The 19,681-nt window shown below is 41.3% G+C and overlaps 1 protein-coding gene across 2 annotated transcripts in view; it reads right to left on the reverse strand.

The window, feature by feature from the left end:
* Positions 1-11,004, reverse strand: part of CENPF (centromere protein F) — a 61,396-nt gene extending 50,392 nt beyond the window's left edge. For both annotated transcript variants that reach the window (XM_061160954.1, XM_061160953.1), the window contains exons 1-4: positions 10,876-11,004; positions 8,078-8,280; positions 6,916-7,112; positions 265-386 (exon numbers count right to left, since the gene is read on the reverse strand). In XM_061160954.1, the coding sequence (XP_061016937.1) occupies positions 265-386; positions 6,916-7,112; positions 8,078-8,239 (481 nt within the window). In that variant the 5' untranslated portion in view covers positions 8,240-8,280; positions 10,876-11,004. The remainder of the gene's footprint in view (positions 1-264; positions 387-6,915; positions 7,113-8,077; positions 8,281-10,875) is intronic.
* Positions 11,005-19,681: the final 8,677 nt, after the last annotated feature.

The following is a 19,681-nucleotide window of genomic DNA, read 5'->3' on the forward strand; positions in this document are numbered from 1 at the left end:
AACTGAATTATTTAAAAAAATACCATAGAATAAAAAATAAAAAAAAATACCATAGACGCATAAAGGGAAAAGCTTAAAGGCTGACTGATGGCGCAACATATTTCAACAGATACACAAATATATATGTAACTAATGGCTGCTTTTTGTTGTTGTTTTTAATGCTTAAATTAGAAGCTGAATTCAAGGTTGAATGATTTCATTTCTTGGGCAGAATTAAAAATCTCAACAAAAGAGCTATTTATACAAAGGGAAAAGAATCCTTACCGCTATAATACTGGCTTGGTGTGAGCGGAGTTGCAAAAATTTTTTGTGGTGTAAGGCATGAATTCAGAGAGACATCCGCAGATTGTGCAGCTTGCTGGCTTCTTTCAAGTTCAGATTTACACCTGTGAGAAAACGACCCGAGAGGATGCCACACCAGTCACAGCTGCAGAACACCAACACCATACATTCCCAGAGAGCAACAAACTGACAAAAATACCCACCCTCTAAGAATTCCTACCACTGCATTTGTCCAACAGACACTTCATAAGAACTAACTTGTGAGACAGTCCTTTGTCTCCAAAGGAACTCAGAAAACAGAAATACAAGCCAGCCAATTACAATGTAATAAAGGCTATAGTGAAGATCTGTAATAACCACTATCATAGCAAAGGAGAGTTGGGAGAGTTGGGACACATTCCAAATTTTATATTCTAGGCCAAAGAAAGACACAGTGCAACCAAAAAAAAAAAAACCCCAGAACTTAAACACAGGAGGACATTGCTATCATTGAAGCAAGGGCTCAAATCTTGAAACTAGATAACATTACATATAATATTGTCATTATATTAATAATATAGACTTTGGCAAGATCCTTTTGACCTACCTTCTAGAGAAATGAAGATAAAAAGAAAAATAAACAAATGGGACCTAATTAAACTTAAAAAGCTTTTGCGCAGCCAAGGAAACCATAAACAAGATGATGAAAAGACAACCCTCAGAATGGGAGAAAATACTTGCAAGTGAAGCAACTGACTAAAGATTAATCTCCAAAATATACAAGCAGCTCATGGAGTTCAGTATAAAACAACAACAGCAGGGCTTTCCTGGTGGCTCAGTGGTAAAGAATTCACCTGCCAATGTAGGAGACATGGGTTTGATCCCTGATCCAGGAAGATCCCACGTGCTGTGGAGCAACTAAGCCCATGCCCCACAACTACTAAGCCTGTGCTCTAGAGCCCGGGAGCTGCAGCTACCGAAGCCCGCGTGCCCTAGAGTCTGTGCCCCACAAGAGAGGGCCCCTGCTCATCGCAGCTGGAAAAAAGCTGGCGTGGCAACAAAGACCCAACACACCCAAAAATAAATATATAAGTAAAAATTATTTTTTAAAAATATCAGAAAATGGAAGATCTAAACAGACATTTCTCCAAAAGAGACAGATAGATGGCCAACAACATGAAAAGATTCTCAACATCACTCATTATTAGAGAAATGCAGATCAAACTACAGTCAGGTTATCCCCTCACACAGGTCAGACCAGCCATCATCAAAAAATCTACAAACAATAAATGCTGTAGAGGATGTGGAAAAAAGAGAACCCTCCTGCACTGTTGGTGGAATGTAAATTGATACAACCACTGTAGAGAACAGTACTGAGGTTCCTTAAAAAACTAAAAGCTACCATATGACCCAGCAACCCCACTACTGGGCATATACCTTGAGAAAACCATAATTCAAAAAGACACATGTACCCCATGTTAGGGCTTCACCAGTGGCTCAGGAGTAAAGAATCCGCCTGCAATCCAAGAGACATGGGTTCAATCCCTGGGTTGGGAGGATCCCCTGGAGAAGGGAATGGCTACCCAATCCAGTCTTTTTTGCCTGGGAAATCCCATGGACAGAGGAGCCTGGCAGGCTACAGTCCATGGGGGTCGCAGAAGAGTCAGACACAACCTAGTGACTGAACAACGACAACCCCAATCGTTCACTGCGGCACTAGTTACAACAGCCAGTTCAGGGAATCAGCCTAAATGTCCACAGACAAATGAACAGATAAAAAAGATTTACAAATATACAAGTATTACTCAGCCACAAAAGGGAAAGAAATTGGGTCATCTGTAGTGATATGGATGAACCCAGAGTCTGTCACAAGAGAGTGAAGTATGCCAGAAAGAATAAAACAAGTATCATATATTAACACATATATAAGGAATCTAGAAAAATGGTACTGATGAACCTATTTGCCAGGCAGAAACAGAGATGTAGAGAATGGACTTGTGGACAGAGGAGGAAGGACAGGGTTGGTGAATGAAGAGAGTAGTATTGACATATATACACTACCACGTATAAGATACATAGCTAGTGGGAAGCTGCTCTATACCACAGGGAACTCGCTTAGCGCTCCGTGATGACCTACAGGGCTGGAAGGGAGGCTTAAGAGGGTCAGCATATATGTATACTTATGGCTGATTCACACTGTTGTTCAGCAGAAACTACCACAATATTATAAAGCAATTATACTCCAGTTAAAAATTAAATAAGTAGGAAATTTAAATAAATAAAAACATAGCCTTGATATACATACTATGCCTTTTATGACATTTTTTAAATGCACATATAAAAATCAAGTTAAAAAAAAAAAATCAAGTTAACTTCATGCATGTAGAAAAGATACTGGCAGGAAACTGTCCCAAAGAAATGAAGAAAGTGAGCTAAACACAATCATTCTCAGTGTGTGTGGAGCATTGGTTCCAAGACCCCTGGAGATGACAAATATCCAGGGATGCTCAAGTCCCTTATGTAGAATTAGCAGTAGTACCGTCAGCCCTTCATATCGTTAGGTGTAGAACCTGAGGATGCAGAGAACCTGAACTGTACGTGTGTCGAGTATCCTTACCATTTAAGTTCTAACACCCTTCAAGAGAACGCAATTCTTGCAGCTTGCCCAGTGTCTCTGGTTTTCCCTTAACACAAGAAATAAAATGAAGCTCCTCGTACAATCGCTAATGATGGGCACCATTCTCTCTGCCAAGGACACATTAATCAAAGCAGGAAGGGAAGAAAGGAATAAAGGAAGGGCCTCAGTGCGCTAGCTCCTCCCGGATCTAAATTCAATCCGAGAAGGAAGAAGTAATGTATGAGCTGAAAATGGTTATTCAGCAAATCAAATCACCTTCAAATTCATAATAGATAACACCTCTCCAACAAAAATGTTCTATTAGTGTAAAAATAATAACAAGAAATAAATGAATTCAATCTTAATATTTCACTCAATATTTTTGATATTATCATTTCAACGTACCATCAATGCAAAAATCATTAATAAGGTATTTTACATGTTTTTGTACTAAATCTTCAGAATTTGGAGTTCACTGCATATTTCCAGCACAACTCCATTTACATTAACCACATTTCAAGTGTCCCATGGCCACATGTAGCCAGTGGTGACCATATTGGACACTGCAGGTCTATAGACTTCCCAGGGGGTAAAAGGTTGGTGACTCCAGAGAGAAATTTTGAAGGAACTTGCGAAATTGGTGTTTCTTTTCCCTCTCAAATTCACATCTTATCCCCTTTTCCCTATCTTTTCATTTGAAAAAGTTCATTAATTTTAAATATTAAATAAAAATATACCCTGCTGTTATTTTTATAAACCTTTGTATCGCCTGTCTCCTAGGGAAAAAAAACACAAACTATCACCACTAAAAAAAATGTACTAAATTAAGCTCTTTTCTACTAGGTTTAATTTACCCAAGCATCTCTTCCTCAAATGTTAAAATATGAATGTTTCTGTCTAAATTATTAACATCAATATTTCTAACATTGGCACCCAAAATGTTCTTTTCAAAGAAATAATTATTCCAGCATACTGAAGTGAACTTCCTATTTCCCAAGCACCTGCTTTCCAAAACAAATGCTTCTTTCATTTATTCATTCAACAAGTATTCGAGGACTTGCAATTGCCAGGTGCTAGGAATACAGTGATGAACAAGCCAAACAAAGATAAAGTTTAGGAAAACAAAGAACAAAAGACATTTATTTATCATTCTAACACTGCAACTTAATAGCCACCTTACCACATGGATAGAAAACAAAATTAGAAAAAGACGGCTATGTACCTAAGTTATCATCCTCATAAAAAGACAAGCAGACAATCAACCCTTGGTACCTGCAGAAGGTTGGGTCTAGGACCCTCTTAAATACTAAAGGGCTTCCCTTGTGTCTCAGCTGGTAAAGAATCCACCTGCAATGCGGGAGACCTGGGCTTGATCCCTGGGTTGGAAAGATCCCCTGAAGGGAAAGGCTACCCACTCCAGTATTCTGGCCTGCAGAATTCCAGGGACTGTATAGTCCATGGGGTTGCAGAGAGTCGGAGAGGACTGAGCGACTTGCACTTTCACCTTAAATACTAAAATGTGCAAAGGTTCAACTCTCATATTAAATCACATAGGTAGTATTTGCATAATAACCTATGCACATCATCCTGCACATTTTAAATCACCTCTAGGTTACTTATAATACCTAATATAACGTATATACTATGTTAATAGTTGTCAGCATGCAAATTTAATTTTTGCTTTTGGAACTCTCTGGAATTTTTTCGTCAAATATTTTTGACCCTAGTTGGTTGAATCTGTGGATGCAGAACTCATAGATATGAAGAGTCAACTCTTAATTTTTAAATGTTTTACCTTTCACAAATATGTTTGCTTTGTAGGTAGAATTAAGATAACTGCAAGCTATGCCTGGAAAAAAGTTCTTGGTATCAAAATACTTATTAATTACAAACGGAAAAACAGTAATTTACAATCCAGAAATTCAGGTAACACCCTAACCAAGTGAAGGTTTAAAAGTCAAACTGAAAAAAAAAAATAAATAAATAAAAGTCAAACTGAATCATGTACCCTCTGATAAGAGGCACTGAGAAAGGCATGTCACTAGTTCTGTGACACTTTTACCAAAAATTCATAGCCTCAATCTGACCCAGTGATTCTCTCTCCAGGATGACTTTGCCCTCCCAAAGGGCATTTGGCAGTGCCTGGTGACATTTCTGACTGTCAAAATTTGGAGATAGGGTAAGTGCTATTGGTATCTAGTGAGTGGAGGCCAGAAATTCCACGTATCCTGTGGTGAACAGGGCAGCCTTCCACAACAAAGAGTAATCCAGTCCAAAGTGTCAACTCTGCCATTGTTGAAAAACAGCAGACAAATCCAAATGAGTTCTATTTTACAATAAAGGGGTCTAGTGCTCCTTAAAAATGTCAAAGTCACAAAAGTCAAAAAACCATCACAGCTTAAGGAGAAAAGAAAACATCCACTAAATGCAACATGGAATCCTGGCTCAGATCCTGGAGTAGAAAAAGGACATTCCTGGAAAAATGAGTGTATGGACATGACTGGAAAAATGAGAGAAATTCTAATAAGATCTATAGTTAATAGTATTGAATTAACATTAACTTCCGGTTTGGTCATTTCACCCTGGTTATGTAAGGTGTTAACTGGTTCTGGAAGTGTAAAGTTATTTAAAAACAAAATTTATTCTTAAAATTTCTAGGGGAACATTCACAGAAATTAACATGGGGCAATTTGCTAGTCTTTTTTGCTTTTAATCTTCCACTATTAGAATGAGAAGATTCCATTTATAAGCTAGGAGTGCTTAAGTCCCACTAAACTTATTTTTTGATTAATGCCTCTAGTTGTTTGGGGATTTTTTTTTAAAATGGAAAAATAGTAATAAGCACTTTTTAAAAAATTGGTCAAAGAAAAAAATTGGTCAAATATGGCATTGAAATTGCTGGGTTTCTTCCCATTTAACAAGTATTTTATTGGTTGCCTTTTATAAGACAAGCAGTTTTATTTTTTTTATTGGAGTATAATTGCTTTGCAATGTTGTGCTTCGTTTCTGCTGCACAATAAAGTGAATCAGCTATATGGATATATTCCCTTCCCTCTTAGACCTCCCTCCTACCCCCACTCCCCCATCCCAACCCATATAGGTCTTCTCAGAGCACTGAGCTGAGTTCCCTATGCTCTATAGTAGGTTCCAACCAGCTAGCTATTTCATACAAGGTAGTGTATGTATGTCAATCCCAATTTCCCCACCCCCACCTTCCCCAACGGTCCACGTGTTTCCAGGGCAGGAAGAGAGATGCAGTCATAGAGAATGAAATCAATGAGCTGATTATGTAATGCATAGGTCTCTATGCATTACAGGTCTCTCGGATGGGGATCTCGGTGGGAAAGTCTTGCAGACTTCACTTCCCTCCTCTCCAGCTGAGATTCCGTGGCACCCAGCTGGCACCCAACTTCACTCACTCTCTTCCACATCCTCAATTACTCCACTGTCTTCTAGCCCATCACCCTTGCCCCCAAACCCTAAATCAATCCTCTTGGATATCTTCTCAGCATTTATACCCCACATGCTAAAGAAGAAAAAAAAACCCTCATACAATGCTACAGACTGGTCCTACTATAAATTCCTGGCCTCCAGTCTTAACTGAGCTCTCGCTGCTCCCAATCTTTGGGAATTCCCTAGTTCTCATTCTCTACAGCAGCTTTTCCACACAGAGAAGACACATGCCATCAATAGAAGCCACGTTTCAACTTCCCTGCATCTTTCCAGTAACCACTGTTGACAGTTTGGGTATTTATGATTGCACCCCCCTAGTAACACAGACCTTGGCACATGAGGCAGCTTAATAAACATATATTGAATAAGTAAATGAATAAGCCAGCAACCATTTAATGAATTCACACGGCCCTGAGCCTGCAACAACATGACTGAAGCATATGAGAATTAATTTTCCTCAAATCATTGTTCATTCCACTGGAAAGGAAAAAACTTCAATATGTAATAATAACACCATGAAAAGGATGCACCTGATAAATACATATAAAGATATCCATAATAAATACTATTCCCCAAAAAGTTACCTTTTAAGTTCCTGTTCCAGCTTTTCTATTTGTTTTTTGCTCGAGTTCAGTTGACCTTCTTGGAAATTCACTTGTGACTCCTTGACTTGAAGTTCATGAGAAATCTTCTGCTTAGTCTTCTCCAGATTTTCACATATTTCCATCAAGCTTTGGTTCTCCCTTTTCAGGTTTGCACCCTCTGTTTTTTCATTCTCAACCTAGTGGGGATTGTTCAAAAGGAAATACATCACTTACTCATGAACTTACCAGACATTATCTGTGAATCTGAGTCTAATCCTGATGATTAATTTTCTGAAATATGATTGTAATAATCCAGAAGTCAATGCTTGATGAACACAGAAATCCTAGGTGACCTCATTTTGAAGTTTATTGACAAAAGTTTTACAAAGTCATGTATTACACTGTCTTTCGTTAGGTCTACACACACTGATCCTAGAGAGGCTTTAATATGCTTTCAAGAATTAAAAAACATTAACCTATAAACCCTCTCTTAGCTACTCATTTTCAAGTTCAGCTGCCAAAGCCAGTAAGTATAAGAAACTGAAAAATTCTCCCACTAGCAAAAACATTTTAGAAGCAGCAATTGTATTACTACTCTAGTATGAAAGAGTACTATTTAAGTTTCCATTTACTAGTCCTGGAGAGATCTGGGAACTCCACAATGAAAGCTCACTGTCAGAAAGCAGTATCTAGGAGACTTCTTTGGTGATCCAGTGGTTAAGACTCTGAGTTTCCACTGCAGGGAGTGTTGGTTCGATCCCCAGTCAGGGAACTAAGATCCCACAAGCCTCACAGCCACCCTCCCCCCCCCAAAAAAGCAGTATCTATTTGGGCTGCAAAGTGTTCTGATACTGACCCCAGATTCAGAGCCAGAGATTTTTGGCCATGTTGGTGCAGAATGCAAAAGCAATGTCCAATTCATGGTCCCTAACAGAAGTGAAAATGGAATTCAGCATCCCTACACACGAGCACATAAGCAGAAATGAGGACAGAGAATGCAGAAGTAAGGTAATCACAATAAAAAAGATTCAATAGAGGAGAGGAGGGAGGATAACCACCTGCAGACAGCAAAATCACTTTTCTCTAAATTAAAAAGACCAAGAGAAAACTGTTAATCCAAATAATGAGTGAACAGTTGTAAAACCCAGCATCTCAGTGATACCTTCTGTTTTTGCTTTTGCAGCGCAGCCTCCAGGGTCTCGAGCTGAAACTGCCTCTGCTGCCTTTCTTTCTTCAGTTTGTCGAGCTGGCCTTCAAGCTCTTGAATCTTCTGAAGAGCTCTTGTAGGCAGGCCTTCCTTCCATTCTTCCAAAGCCCAGCTCATTTTGCTCTCCTTTCTTTATGACTCCAACATTTATAAACAAACTGAAAAGAATAAACAGACTGTTGATCCTACCACAGTAAAAGAAAACTTACAGTCTCAGAAACGAACTAATCTACATAACCACCTCTAAGAATCAAATTTCAAAACTTCTTTCAAAAGATAACAAAGTATAGCTTCCACCTAGCCACCCTCTGCAAGGTGACTCCCAATGACTCTGACTGTGAAGTAGTACACAATATGCTCGTTTGGTTTCACCTTGCTTTCTGTTTTCCTTATTTCTCATTTTTCACTTCTTACTAGGCTACCAGTCAGTTCGTTTTCATTATACAAGGTATGAATATTTTGCTATAAGGTTTCTGGGGAAATTGGTCTTATAGGACAAATAAGATACATAAGTTATTTTGCAAATGCTCATCTTTCTACTCTTCACGTCATTAATTCCCACTCATACTCCGTCCCTCTTTCTCCAGGAAGACTTCCCTGAGGACATCCATCATAATCTGGTGTTTTCTCTCCATCAGAGTCTCTCATGATACAGGTACCTCCTTCTCCTCCCACGTGGTTATCATTTGTTGAGTCAGTGCATGAAAGAACAAAGTGTGAATGCCATACTAGCACTAGAATCACTGCAAAATGCAGTCAAGTCATTCTCCAGACCAACTGTGACCAGGAATCAGGTATATAGCCTTAGTGATTCAAATTCCTTCTCAGCTATAGACAAGATGTGTGGCCTTGGGCATGTTATTTAACAGGTCTGTGCTCGGGTTTCCAGGTTTGGGAATAATAATGGTGGTGACTCCCTAAACCTTTGGAACACTATCTCCTGATAAGCTTTCCATACATATTAGCTATTATATTAGTTCCTGAAAAACACTTTTTTGTTTGTATATTGCTACCTATGGTACCAAGACAGAAATGGCCTACCTCTTTCTCGGACATATCTTAGAAAATTTAAAACAGCTGAGAGAAAAGTATGGTAATTATTCTCTTCTCATTAGCCTTTGGAACTCAAATGGAAGAAAAAAAAGCATTCATTTTCCAGTTATTTTAGCAAGAGGATGAGAATCTGTTTTTTTTACTAAGTGAAGTCCACAACCATTTTGGTGTTTTGTTTCAATCGACTTCATCAAGGAAATTTATCAGCATGATTAAAAATTAGTTGAAAAAAAAATTAGTTGATGAAAGTACTAATAATTTTTTTCCAAAAATTAAAAGAGAAGCAAGGGTCTCCGAAAGCACATAATTTCAAGCCTTAGAAAGTTGTTTTCTCTGCCATTCTCCCCTCTCCCTTAATTCTTTGAACACAGTGTGGTAAACCCCATTCCCATCTACCCAAAAACTACTTCAAGGAGTCTCACGCCACTCCAGCAACAAAGACAGTTTACACTTCCCCAATAGGCAACCTCATCTATTATAAACTAGCTAGTTCATTCAGGAGTTCAGGGGTGCCTTCAGAGGCACTATAACTCCTAAACAATTCTGCCAGCCATGGAAGGCATTACATCAAGACATCATAGCAAACAAAATATTAAAAGGAGCAATTTAAAAAGATGATACAGATGATGGAAATAAACAGAAGGACGACTGGCCAGTAAAATGCTTTTCCATTTCCAAGTCTAAGATACAACAAAACATAAATGGTTAAAGCAACCAACAGACCCAAGCTAATTTTGATTACAAGGGACTTCGACAGATTTAAGGTATCAATCATTCAACAATCTATATGGAACCACTGGGGCAACAGGACAAAAAAAAAAAAAAAAACAATGTAAACCTCAAGATGAAACGGGCAAAGGGGGTAGGGGGTGGGGTGATGAAGAAAAGCCCAGGATGTCAAGGTTCCTGCCAAAAGGATCTGCAGGACTACGCTCAATCCAAAAATGTTCTATCTTAACCAAGTGGAGGACACTTTCCATGCCCGAATCACTGAACCCCAAAGAAACTCTTTTGTGACGCGCACATCACGCACTGCAGGCCGGGTTCACACGTTCCCTTGATCAGAATCCCCCATCTCCAAGAAACCCGAGTCCCCGCCGAAAGTGCCACCGCGGAGCCTGTAAGTGAAAATTCTGCCTGCGCCTCCAGACCAAGCTCGAGAACAGGCCTCAAAGTCATTTATTTCTGAGTCCTCATCCCATATATAGCGCAAGCCAGGTCCACAGGCGCAGTCCAAGAAATGCGAAAATAAAAGGAAGGCAAGAGAGAAAAGCTCTCGAAACGAACAACAGGCACACCAAACCGTTGCCCAGATCAAAACCCTCAAATCCCAAGTTTGCATCTCCTCCAAGCGACAAAAGACCGATGTCCACATTTCAAACAGGAGGTCTAGAAAGGTTGCCAGTGAAATACCTGCTGAGCTTCAAGTCCCTTTCCGTACAGAGGAATGTTTCCCCCAAAGGGCGAAGCAAGGTCTCCTGACACTAGTGCAAGCCCACTTTCACCGGCAGCACAGTGGCGCCGAGACCCCCACGAACCTGGCCCGGGGCCGATTCTCTAGGCCCTCGGGTGGGAGGAGGCAGCGGCCTCAGCGCCCAGAAGCGCCATCCCACAGGGATCGCCGCCCAGGAGCCCCCAGCACAAGGCCCGCGGCTCCCTCACGCCCGCCGCCAGAGCTGGGACCCAAGGAGAACACTCACCTTGCTGGCAGGAAAGGGCAAACAACCCTTCTGAAAGGCGAGTCCTTGTCCAGCCTCGGCGAGCTGGAGCACAGAAGCCAATTCAAACTGCCCGCGACCGCCGCCCGTTTTCGATTCGAGCGCTTCCGGCCTCCAGGCTGAACTCAGCTCCAAGCCTATTGGTCACTATCAGAGGTTGTGAGCCAATCGGCTTCCGCGTAGTCGAACGGCTGCCTCTGATTGGCCCTTTCAGATGGATTTAAAAATCAAGCCAAGCCCGCAGAGGGGCTGGGGCTGGTGCTACAGGGTTTTTTGTTGTTGTGGGGAGGCGGAGCCCACGTGCTTTGGCTGAGGCTGGGAGGCGTTAGGAACCGCTGTTTCCCCCAGCGCCAGGGAATGGGATGGCGGATTAGGAGGGTGTGGTCTATCGGCTACGGCCAGCGGGAGAGGGGTGCCAGGTGAAAACTTACTAATACTTCACACGCGTATCTACTTACTTATTAAATATATAATTTAGGACATATCTACTAAAGTACTATTCTGCCAGACATTCTTCGTCCTGTGTCATTCCTAACAATTCTTTAGGAAAGTATTCTTGTTTTTATTTAAAAGTTAACTGAGGCACACAGAGGCTAAGTCTTTTGAAATTGAATCTAGAAGATGCAGGGTCTCACAGGTGATTCTAAGCATTTGTTATCTGCCATTCCAGGGGAGAAGATTGTACCCAGAAAAGTCGTGAACATATGATGTAACCCCCTCTTTTCTTATGAAGCTTTCTAGTAATGTGTGTACTTATGTACCCTAAACTAAAAATAATTGACTTCCCTAGTGGTTCAGTAGTAAAGAACCTGTGTGCCAATGCAGGAGACGTGGCTTTCCATCCCTGAGTGGGGAAGATCCCGTGGTGAAGAAAATGGCAACCCACTCCAGTATTCTTGCCTGGAGAATCCCATGGACAGAGGAGCCTGGCAGGCTACAGTCCCTGGGTTAGCAAAAACAATCCGACAGGACTTAGCTACTAAACAACAGCAACAAACTAAAAATAAGCCTCTAAAGACAGGATCAAAACAATGAATTGTTAAATTACTATTTCTCTGACACTACTATGTTCCTCAATAAATTCCAGCCTTTCTGCTTACCTTCCATTAGACTATTCCTGCAGCCCCTTATCTTTCACTGAAAGTTTACTCATCCTTCAACCCAACTCAAATGCCACTTTCTTCTTAAAATTTTCGCTTTTCCCACCCACCCCTCGAAATAATTCCCTAGACCTTTCCTAGACTTTGGCTTATACTTCACTATAAGGATTTTTGCTGTGTTTTTAAATGGATGGATAGATAAATATAGGTATACATATAGATATCTATTTTTGTCTGGCTCCCCCTGCAGACTCAGAAATTCTTGTAAGGTAAAATCTTTTTGAATTCATCTTTACATTCCTAGCAACTCCCTAGTAACCTTGCACATCATAACTTAAAATTATCTTGGCAAGTAAAACTGCCAGCTGGAGAAAGGTCTTGTTCTCCACTCTCCTTGAAAGCCCTAGGGAGAGAGGAGGGAGCAGGTAGGGGAGGAGAACTTTTCTCAGACACTGCTCTATGAGTCTAGTATCTGTTCCGGGATTTGAACCAAATTCCAATAATAGTTACAGCTGCATTGTTTTCCAGGGTAATTATTCAACTATTTATTAGCTGTCAAAGGAAAACAGAACTAGAAAGAACAGAACAGAGCAGCCTGGTAGGCTACAGTCCATGGGATCACAAAGAGTCAGACACAGTTGAGCTCATGAACATATGTTGTGAAGTTAGGATTGATATTTTTACATTTTCTCATCTAGAGATGCAGTTATTCTACCACTATTTGTTGAAAAGATTATCCTTTCTTTTTTGAAAGCGCCTTTGTTGAAAATTAACTGAATATACAAATAAGGATTATTTGTGCCTCTCTTGTGTTTTACTGATCTATATTATCTATCTTTATATCTGTAACACGCTGTTTTGATTACTGCCACCTTATAGTAAGTCATGAAATTAGGTAACATCAATTCTTGATTTACATTGTGATCTTTTAAAATTGTGTCATCTATTCTAGGGCCTTTATCTTTCTAAAAGAAAGTAGAATAATAATATAAATTTTTCCAGGAGTCTTCTGGAATTTTGATTGAGATTATATTCCTCAGTGAAAGATTAGTGGTCAACACACTTGGATTTCACTTAATTTATGCCACCAGAAATATTCAAGCGTTGGCCCAGCAGAAAGCTGAGAGCCACTACTGTGGATTCAAGGAGGGGCTCTGTGTGTGGCCACGTCCTCTGTAAACCTAACAATGCTAGAGATGACTATAACAGAAAAGGCCAACCTGCTGGCAAGCATCAGGGAGCGATTCATCGCACAGACTCCCTAGCATCCTGGAGCAAGGCCATGTTTTTTCCATAGAGAATGACTCACCATCTGAAAAAAGCATCCTGATATGCTGCTGTCTTTATTAAAGACCGAGCACCTGACCTGAGAACATCGGATGTGTCCATCACTTAGCTATGTGTTGTCAGACCCACTAAGTCAGGGGTTCTAGTGGGTACAGCAGCAAGCCATTCTATGATGGGGTCCAAGCAGGTCCAAAGGGCATAAATAACTTACATAAATAAGTGGCCATAGGTCACCTGTTCTGTTTCACCAAGGCTTTGTCTCAGCGGACATCTGAGATCTTACAGCGCGTGCGTGTGTGCTCAGTGGCTTCCTCATGTCTGACTCTTTGCAACTTCATGGACTGTGTAACCCACCCAGCTCCTCTGTCCAGGGGATTTTTCCAGGCAAGAATACTGAAGGGGGTCAACATTCCCTTCTCCAGGGTATCTTCCCAACCCAGGGATGGAACCCGCATCCCTTGCGCTGCAGGCGGATTATTTTAGGTTCCCGCAAACAAGCCAACAGAGGAGAAAATGCCTGATCCTCATTCACAGATGGCTTGGCTCAATGTGCCGATCACATCACCACCAGCAGGGCAGCGGGGCTTTCAGGACATCCTTGCACACTAGCCATGATGCTCCTGTAGCAGAGACCCTAAGGGGAACGCCCCGAGCAGGGAGTCTGCTGAGGGGAGAAGCTCTCCCGGCCCTGACCACCAGGCACGGACCAATGCTTCTGCCCCTTAGGGGGCTCTGTCCCTGCAGAGGGCGGCTCCGAGGGTCCTTGCGCCTCAGCTCCAGCTCACGGTGTGCTTCCAGAGCATCAAGGAACCATTGAAAGGTTTTCCCTTTTCCAGTACACAAGAGGTTTTCTTCAAGCAGCATTTTTATCAAAAATGATTTCTTTTTTTTTAAAATAAAGGCTCAATACTTTGAAAACTGTGCTGGCGTGTCCTGAAAGTAAACTGCTGTTCCCTACAGCACCACAAGGGGAACACCCCGAGCCGCGAGCATAACAGTCGATTCCATCTGCTTCACACGGAAGAAAAGGTAGCCCAAGATCAGGATACATCTCTGGGCAAATGATTGATTGATCAGGGGCCTGGAAGGAGCAGGATTAAATTATTAATATTATAAACAGTTTTAGAAAAGGGGGTTATGGGTAGACCTATAGGAAAGAGAACGAAGTCTTTGAGTCTTTGTGTCTTAATGTCAGTACTCACTGAAAAGCATCCACCGCAGAGGAGGCACAACTAGATGGACAAGATGATTGGTCTGATGGATTGTCCAGTGGATGTCCCCAGTCACCCAAGTGCACAATGATCCCATCATCAGAGCTGCCATGGTATCAGGGATGATGGCTGTAAATGGACCCACCAGCATGGGCTCAGCAAAGCTGGTCTAACCACCATTTCTGGTGCATAATCAACCTGTCATCATTAGACTGACACTGGGCCCTCAGAAACCCAAGTGTAAACAACCAGCTTCTTGATGGCAAGCCAATTGCATTGGATCCCTTCCACTCTGAAGGGCGTGATACCTGCTCCCAATATTGGTTTATCTTCTCTTTCTGCAGGGCCTCTCCTAGCTGTACTATCTGAAGGGCTTACAGAATACCTGATTAAAAGTCATAGCATCCTGCATAAGATTGCCTCGGGTTAAATGGCAACCCACTCCAGTGTTCTTGCCTGGAGAATCCCAGGGACAGCGGAGTCTGGTGGGCTGCCGTCTATGGGGTCACACAGAGTCGGACACAACTGAAGAGACTTAGCAGCAGCAAGGCACTCGTTTTATTGAGAAATGTGTACACGACTATGGGTTTTTCTGGTTCTACTTAGCCAACCTTTTTCTTAGAAGTTGTTGTTCAGTAGCTCAGTCATGTCCAACTCTGTGCAACCCCATGGACTGCAGCAGGCCAGGCTTCCCTGTCCTTTACCATCTCCGGAAACTTGCTCAAATTCATGTCCATTGAGTCAGTGATGCCATCCAACTGTCTCATCTTCTGTTATCCCCTTCTTCTCCCGCCTTCAGTCTTTCCCAGCATCAGGGTCTTTTCCAGTGAGTCAGCTCTTCACATCAGGTGGCCAAAGTATTCCTGGAAGTAGCTGGTCTAATACTGTTTGAGTTGAATTGTGTCTTCCCTCCACCATAAATTCATGTGTTGAAGTGGTAACTCCCAGTAACTCAGAGTGTGACTTTAATTGGAAACAGGGTCATTTCAGATACCATCAGCTTGTAGATGAGGTCATTGATGCAGTATGACTATGTCCTTATTAAAAGGAGACCTTCAGAGACAGAGGCACAGGGGGAACACCATGTGGAGAATGGATTTGTGCTGCCACGAGCCAAGGGACACCAACGATTGCTGATGAATGACCAGAAGCTGGGAGAGAAGCATGGAACAGTCTCCCTCACCGCTCTCAGAAGGAACCAATCCTGCCAATGGCAGGATCTCAAACCCCTGGGATACAGAAATCTGAGACAATAAATTTCAGTCATTCTAAACCACCCCGTTGTTTGTAATTTGTTACAGCAGCTTCAGGAAACGAATACAAATACCAGATTGGAATGGCCTATGAACAGCTCAACTAAGGCAACATCCCATAGACCTGGAGAAATACCCTCCATAACTCACTATCTGTATTAACCAACATATCTAGCAGTGTCCCCCATGGCTAGAATCCAGATGCCAAGAAATGGAACAAGAATTCGCCCTTCTCACTACCACTCCCAGTAACCCATTTGTGCTTCCTATTCTAGTGTGGGCTCTACTGGGTAAAGTGGGGAGTGGGTCACACTACTCTTAGTGACACATGAAGGGTTCCACAAAATCAGAAACTACAACTGATCTCTTTGGTTTCCTTAGGTGGGTGTAACAGCAGGCAAAGAAAGGAGTTACAATACTGGTGAGGTTACTCAGTCTTGATGATCGTAAGAAGCCAGCACTGGTGCTCTGTTAGGGGGGCAGTTGAGAATATGCTGGAACTCAGGGGATTCCTTGGGGGACCCTTATGTGTCTTTGTGTTTGATAATAACAGTGAACAAACAATTGCAGTCACTATAGCAAAATAAGGGCAAGACAGTGAAAGGCCTGAGCTCTCAGATAAAGTTCTGGGATTCCCCCACCAGGCAAATAAATTAGACCAGCCAATGTTGGCCAAGGATGAGATCATCCAGAACAAGTGGTAGAGGAGAAAGTTGATGAATATCAGTCATGGCCTTGGGACCAGCAGCCATCTTAACCTTATTCCACTATTTCTTCTGCACAGAGTCCTTTCTAGAAATCGTGGCCACCACCTTGAGGGTACAATGACAACATGAACTTAATAAGAGGACAAACAGATCTGAGTAATATAAGGTGTGGTCTACAGCTAGTCCTTTATGACATCCCCCTGGCCCAGCTCTGATTTCAGCCACAGATGTGGTAGAGAATTCCCTGTAGGTTCAGACTTTTTCCACCTCAACAAGCCACATGTCACTCCAGTTCTCTGCTCCAGGGCCTTCTCTGAAGCTGAAGGAGGCTGCTCAGTCAGTACACAGCACAGCTTGGAGATGTAGGGCAGTCACAGCATACAGGAGCAATCCTCAATGAACGGAGTCAGGAGGCAGATAAACATCACAGGGTTCCATCTTTCCCACAGGCAATTCTGAGAGATGCTGGGAAAATCAAGCCGTAGGCATCTACTATAGTAACTGCCATTTGTCCCCCTTCTCTTGGCTTCTCCCCCCCTCCCCCCGCCCCGTCTCAGTCTCCCTGCTCCCTACTTTTCTTCCTAGAATCATCACCCAAGTGAACTACTTCCAAGTGAACTACTACTAAACCTCTGTCTTAGTCTCTGTTTTGGGGAGAACTGAAACAAAAACAGAAGTAGCCATCCGCGTATGTTTCATTATTATTTTCAACAAGTGAAAATTCCATCTTGGTCCCAAATAGTTTAAAGTTTCTATTATATAGGTAGAACCTCAGCTACCTCAACTGTTAAATTAGAAGTACAATCCTAATGGATTTACCTGGGTTTCCCAGGTGGCTCGGTGGTAAAGAATCCACCTACCAAGGCAGGAGACACGGGCTTGATCCCTGGGTCAGGAAGATTCCCTGGAGACGTGGCAGCCTACTCCAATAATCTGGCCTGGAAAATCCCACGGACAGAGGAGCCTGGCAGTCTACAGTCCATGGGGTCACAAAGAGTCAGATACGACTTGGCAACTAAACAACATGGTTTTTAGACCAGAGGTTTCTGAATGGTAAGGGTCATGCTTTCATGCTTGTTTTGTGCATATCTAGACTTTTTTTGACCATGAAGTGAAAGTTGCTCAGTCGTGTCTCTTTTTTGACCATGGAACCATGAATTTAATACACCCTTTGAGACAGAAGTTAATTTTCAAAGCTTAATATTAGGGGATTTTTTTTTATCCCTCTATAAAAGAGAGGCTTGGGGTAAATATTTACATATTCAACCTGTTAGTATGATTTCAATAAAGTTGATCACAAAAAACAAATATTCAACATCTCATGTTTTAAATAGATTGATTGCAATCTGTATGGACTCTTGCACAGGAAGAAAGGATCTCAAACTTTTAAAAAGCTTTTCTGAGATCTACCACTAGGTGATCCCCTATACCGTACCTTAGAAAGGGTTTAAAAATTGCTGCTGTCCTATATCCTGGGTTACTTCATCCTTCTCCTTCCCTCTCTCCCTTCCCTTGGTGGATCTAATGTTTTTGTTTACTCTGTTTTTAAAATAACATGTGCTTGTTTAAAGTAGAGGAAAAAATAATAGCTCATAATTCTACTGCTTATAAAATCTTTCTTACTAACAAAATAATAAAATGATAATATGCACATGATAAAAATTCCAAACATTCAAAAAGGTTTAAAAGATGAATTCAGGAAGCTGGAATGAACATTGAACAACCACTAAACTAAAATCATTTTGTAGCTGTCAGTGAAATCAAGATATTTCTAAAAATTCACACAACCAGTTACTGACCCTCCCCCAACAAAAAACCCAAAATGCAAATTAAGAAAATAAACCGATAAAACATCATTATTCTGGAATCAGTTACCTTACAGAAACTCAAAACACATCTTATGACTCGCAGTAGTAATTTTTATGAATGAAATGAAATAATGTGTTTTTTAAAATTTTAGTAGCATTTTTTTAGAAGGGAAACATCTCACCTAATGCTTATCTCTTCCAAAATATTAAAAGCAATGCTCATTATATATTCCTTAGCTATAAACCTAATCCCCAAAGAAAGAAAGTGGCTGGTATAGGGCCAAATTCCCCAATAGGCAATGATGTAGCCAAAAATAAATCTCTCAACTTGCAAGACAAGTTTGCTTAAGGAGAGGACAGTATTTTTATCTTGTGACTTAATTTAAGTTCAATTTGTGTCTAGCTCATTTTCAATAATAGTTTTGATCCAAGTGTTAGATCAGCCATGGAGTGAAGCACATGATCCTCCCAACCTCTCTGACCGTGGAGCTTGACACAGTAAAAGGTGAAGGAATTCCCTAAACCAGGAGGAAAACTTTAGCGTCCCTAAGAATACCATGAGGGAACTATACTCAATATTTCATAATAATCTCTAAAAGAAGAGAATCTGAAAAAATCAGATATATATATATGTATGTATAACTGACTCACTTTGTTATATACCAGAAACTAACACAACATTGTAAATCAACTACACTTCAATAGAAAAAAAGATTAAGTAAATAAGCAAATAAATAGAATTTAAAACAAACAAGAATATCATGGAAAGCTTCTTATAATGCTAATTTGGATGCTACCTTGTTCAGATTTAACAGGTTTGGAGTGGAGTACAGAAATCCATTTCATGAAGCACACCATGATAGTAGATAAAGTGAATATACTTCCTGATTTACTTCTATTGTCCTGGCATCCCTCTGGTTTAACAGGTGTCCCAGAATTGTTGTTGTTTTTAAGAAAACATTATTCAAAACAGTTGTATTCAAATAAGCCAGGCTGGGTTTGATAGATCACTTTGTATTTCCATATTCTATGATTGGCCTTCTTTTTATATATTTGTTTATTTTTGGCCACTGTTGGGTCTTAGCAGTTGCCATGCCAGCTCTGAAGTTTGCAGCACGCAGCCTCTAGTTGCGGTAGGCGGGCGTAGTTGCCCTGTGGTGTGTGGGATCTCAGTTCCCTGACCAGGGATGGAACCTGAATTCCCTTCACCGGAAGGTGGATTCTTAACCACTGGGCCACCAGAGAAGTGCCTCGTGACCTTTTTTGGTAGCCAGTGAGCTACACGGTGCAGTAAGCAGAGTCCAGCAATTAATAAGTGGATAAATCCGAACCAGCAGTGATAAGACCTCTGACTTATCCAAAACCAATTTTGACACTGGTAACTAACTCCACCACTTCAGGATAGCATATAGGATGCAGGCT

The sequence above is a fragment of the Dama dama genome, chromosome 14 (assembly GCF_033118175.1).
Source record: "Dama dama isolate Ldn47 chromosome 14, ASM3311817v1, whole genome shotgun sequence".
Lineage (NCBI taxonomy): Eukaryota > Metazoa > Chordata > Mammalia > Artiodactyla > Cervidae > Dama > Dama dama.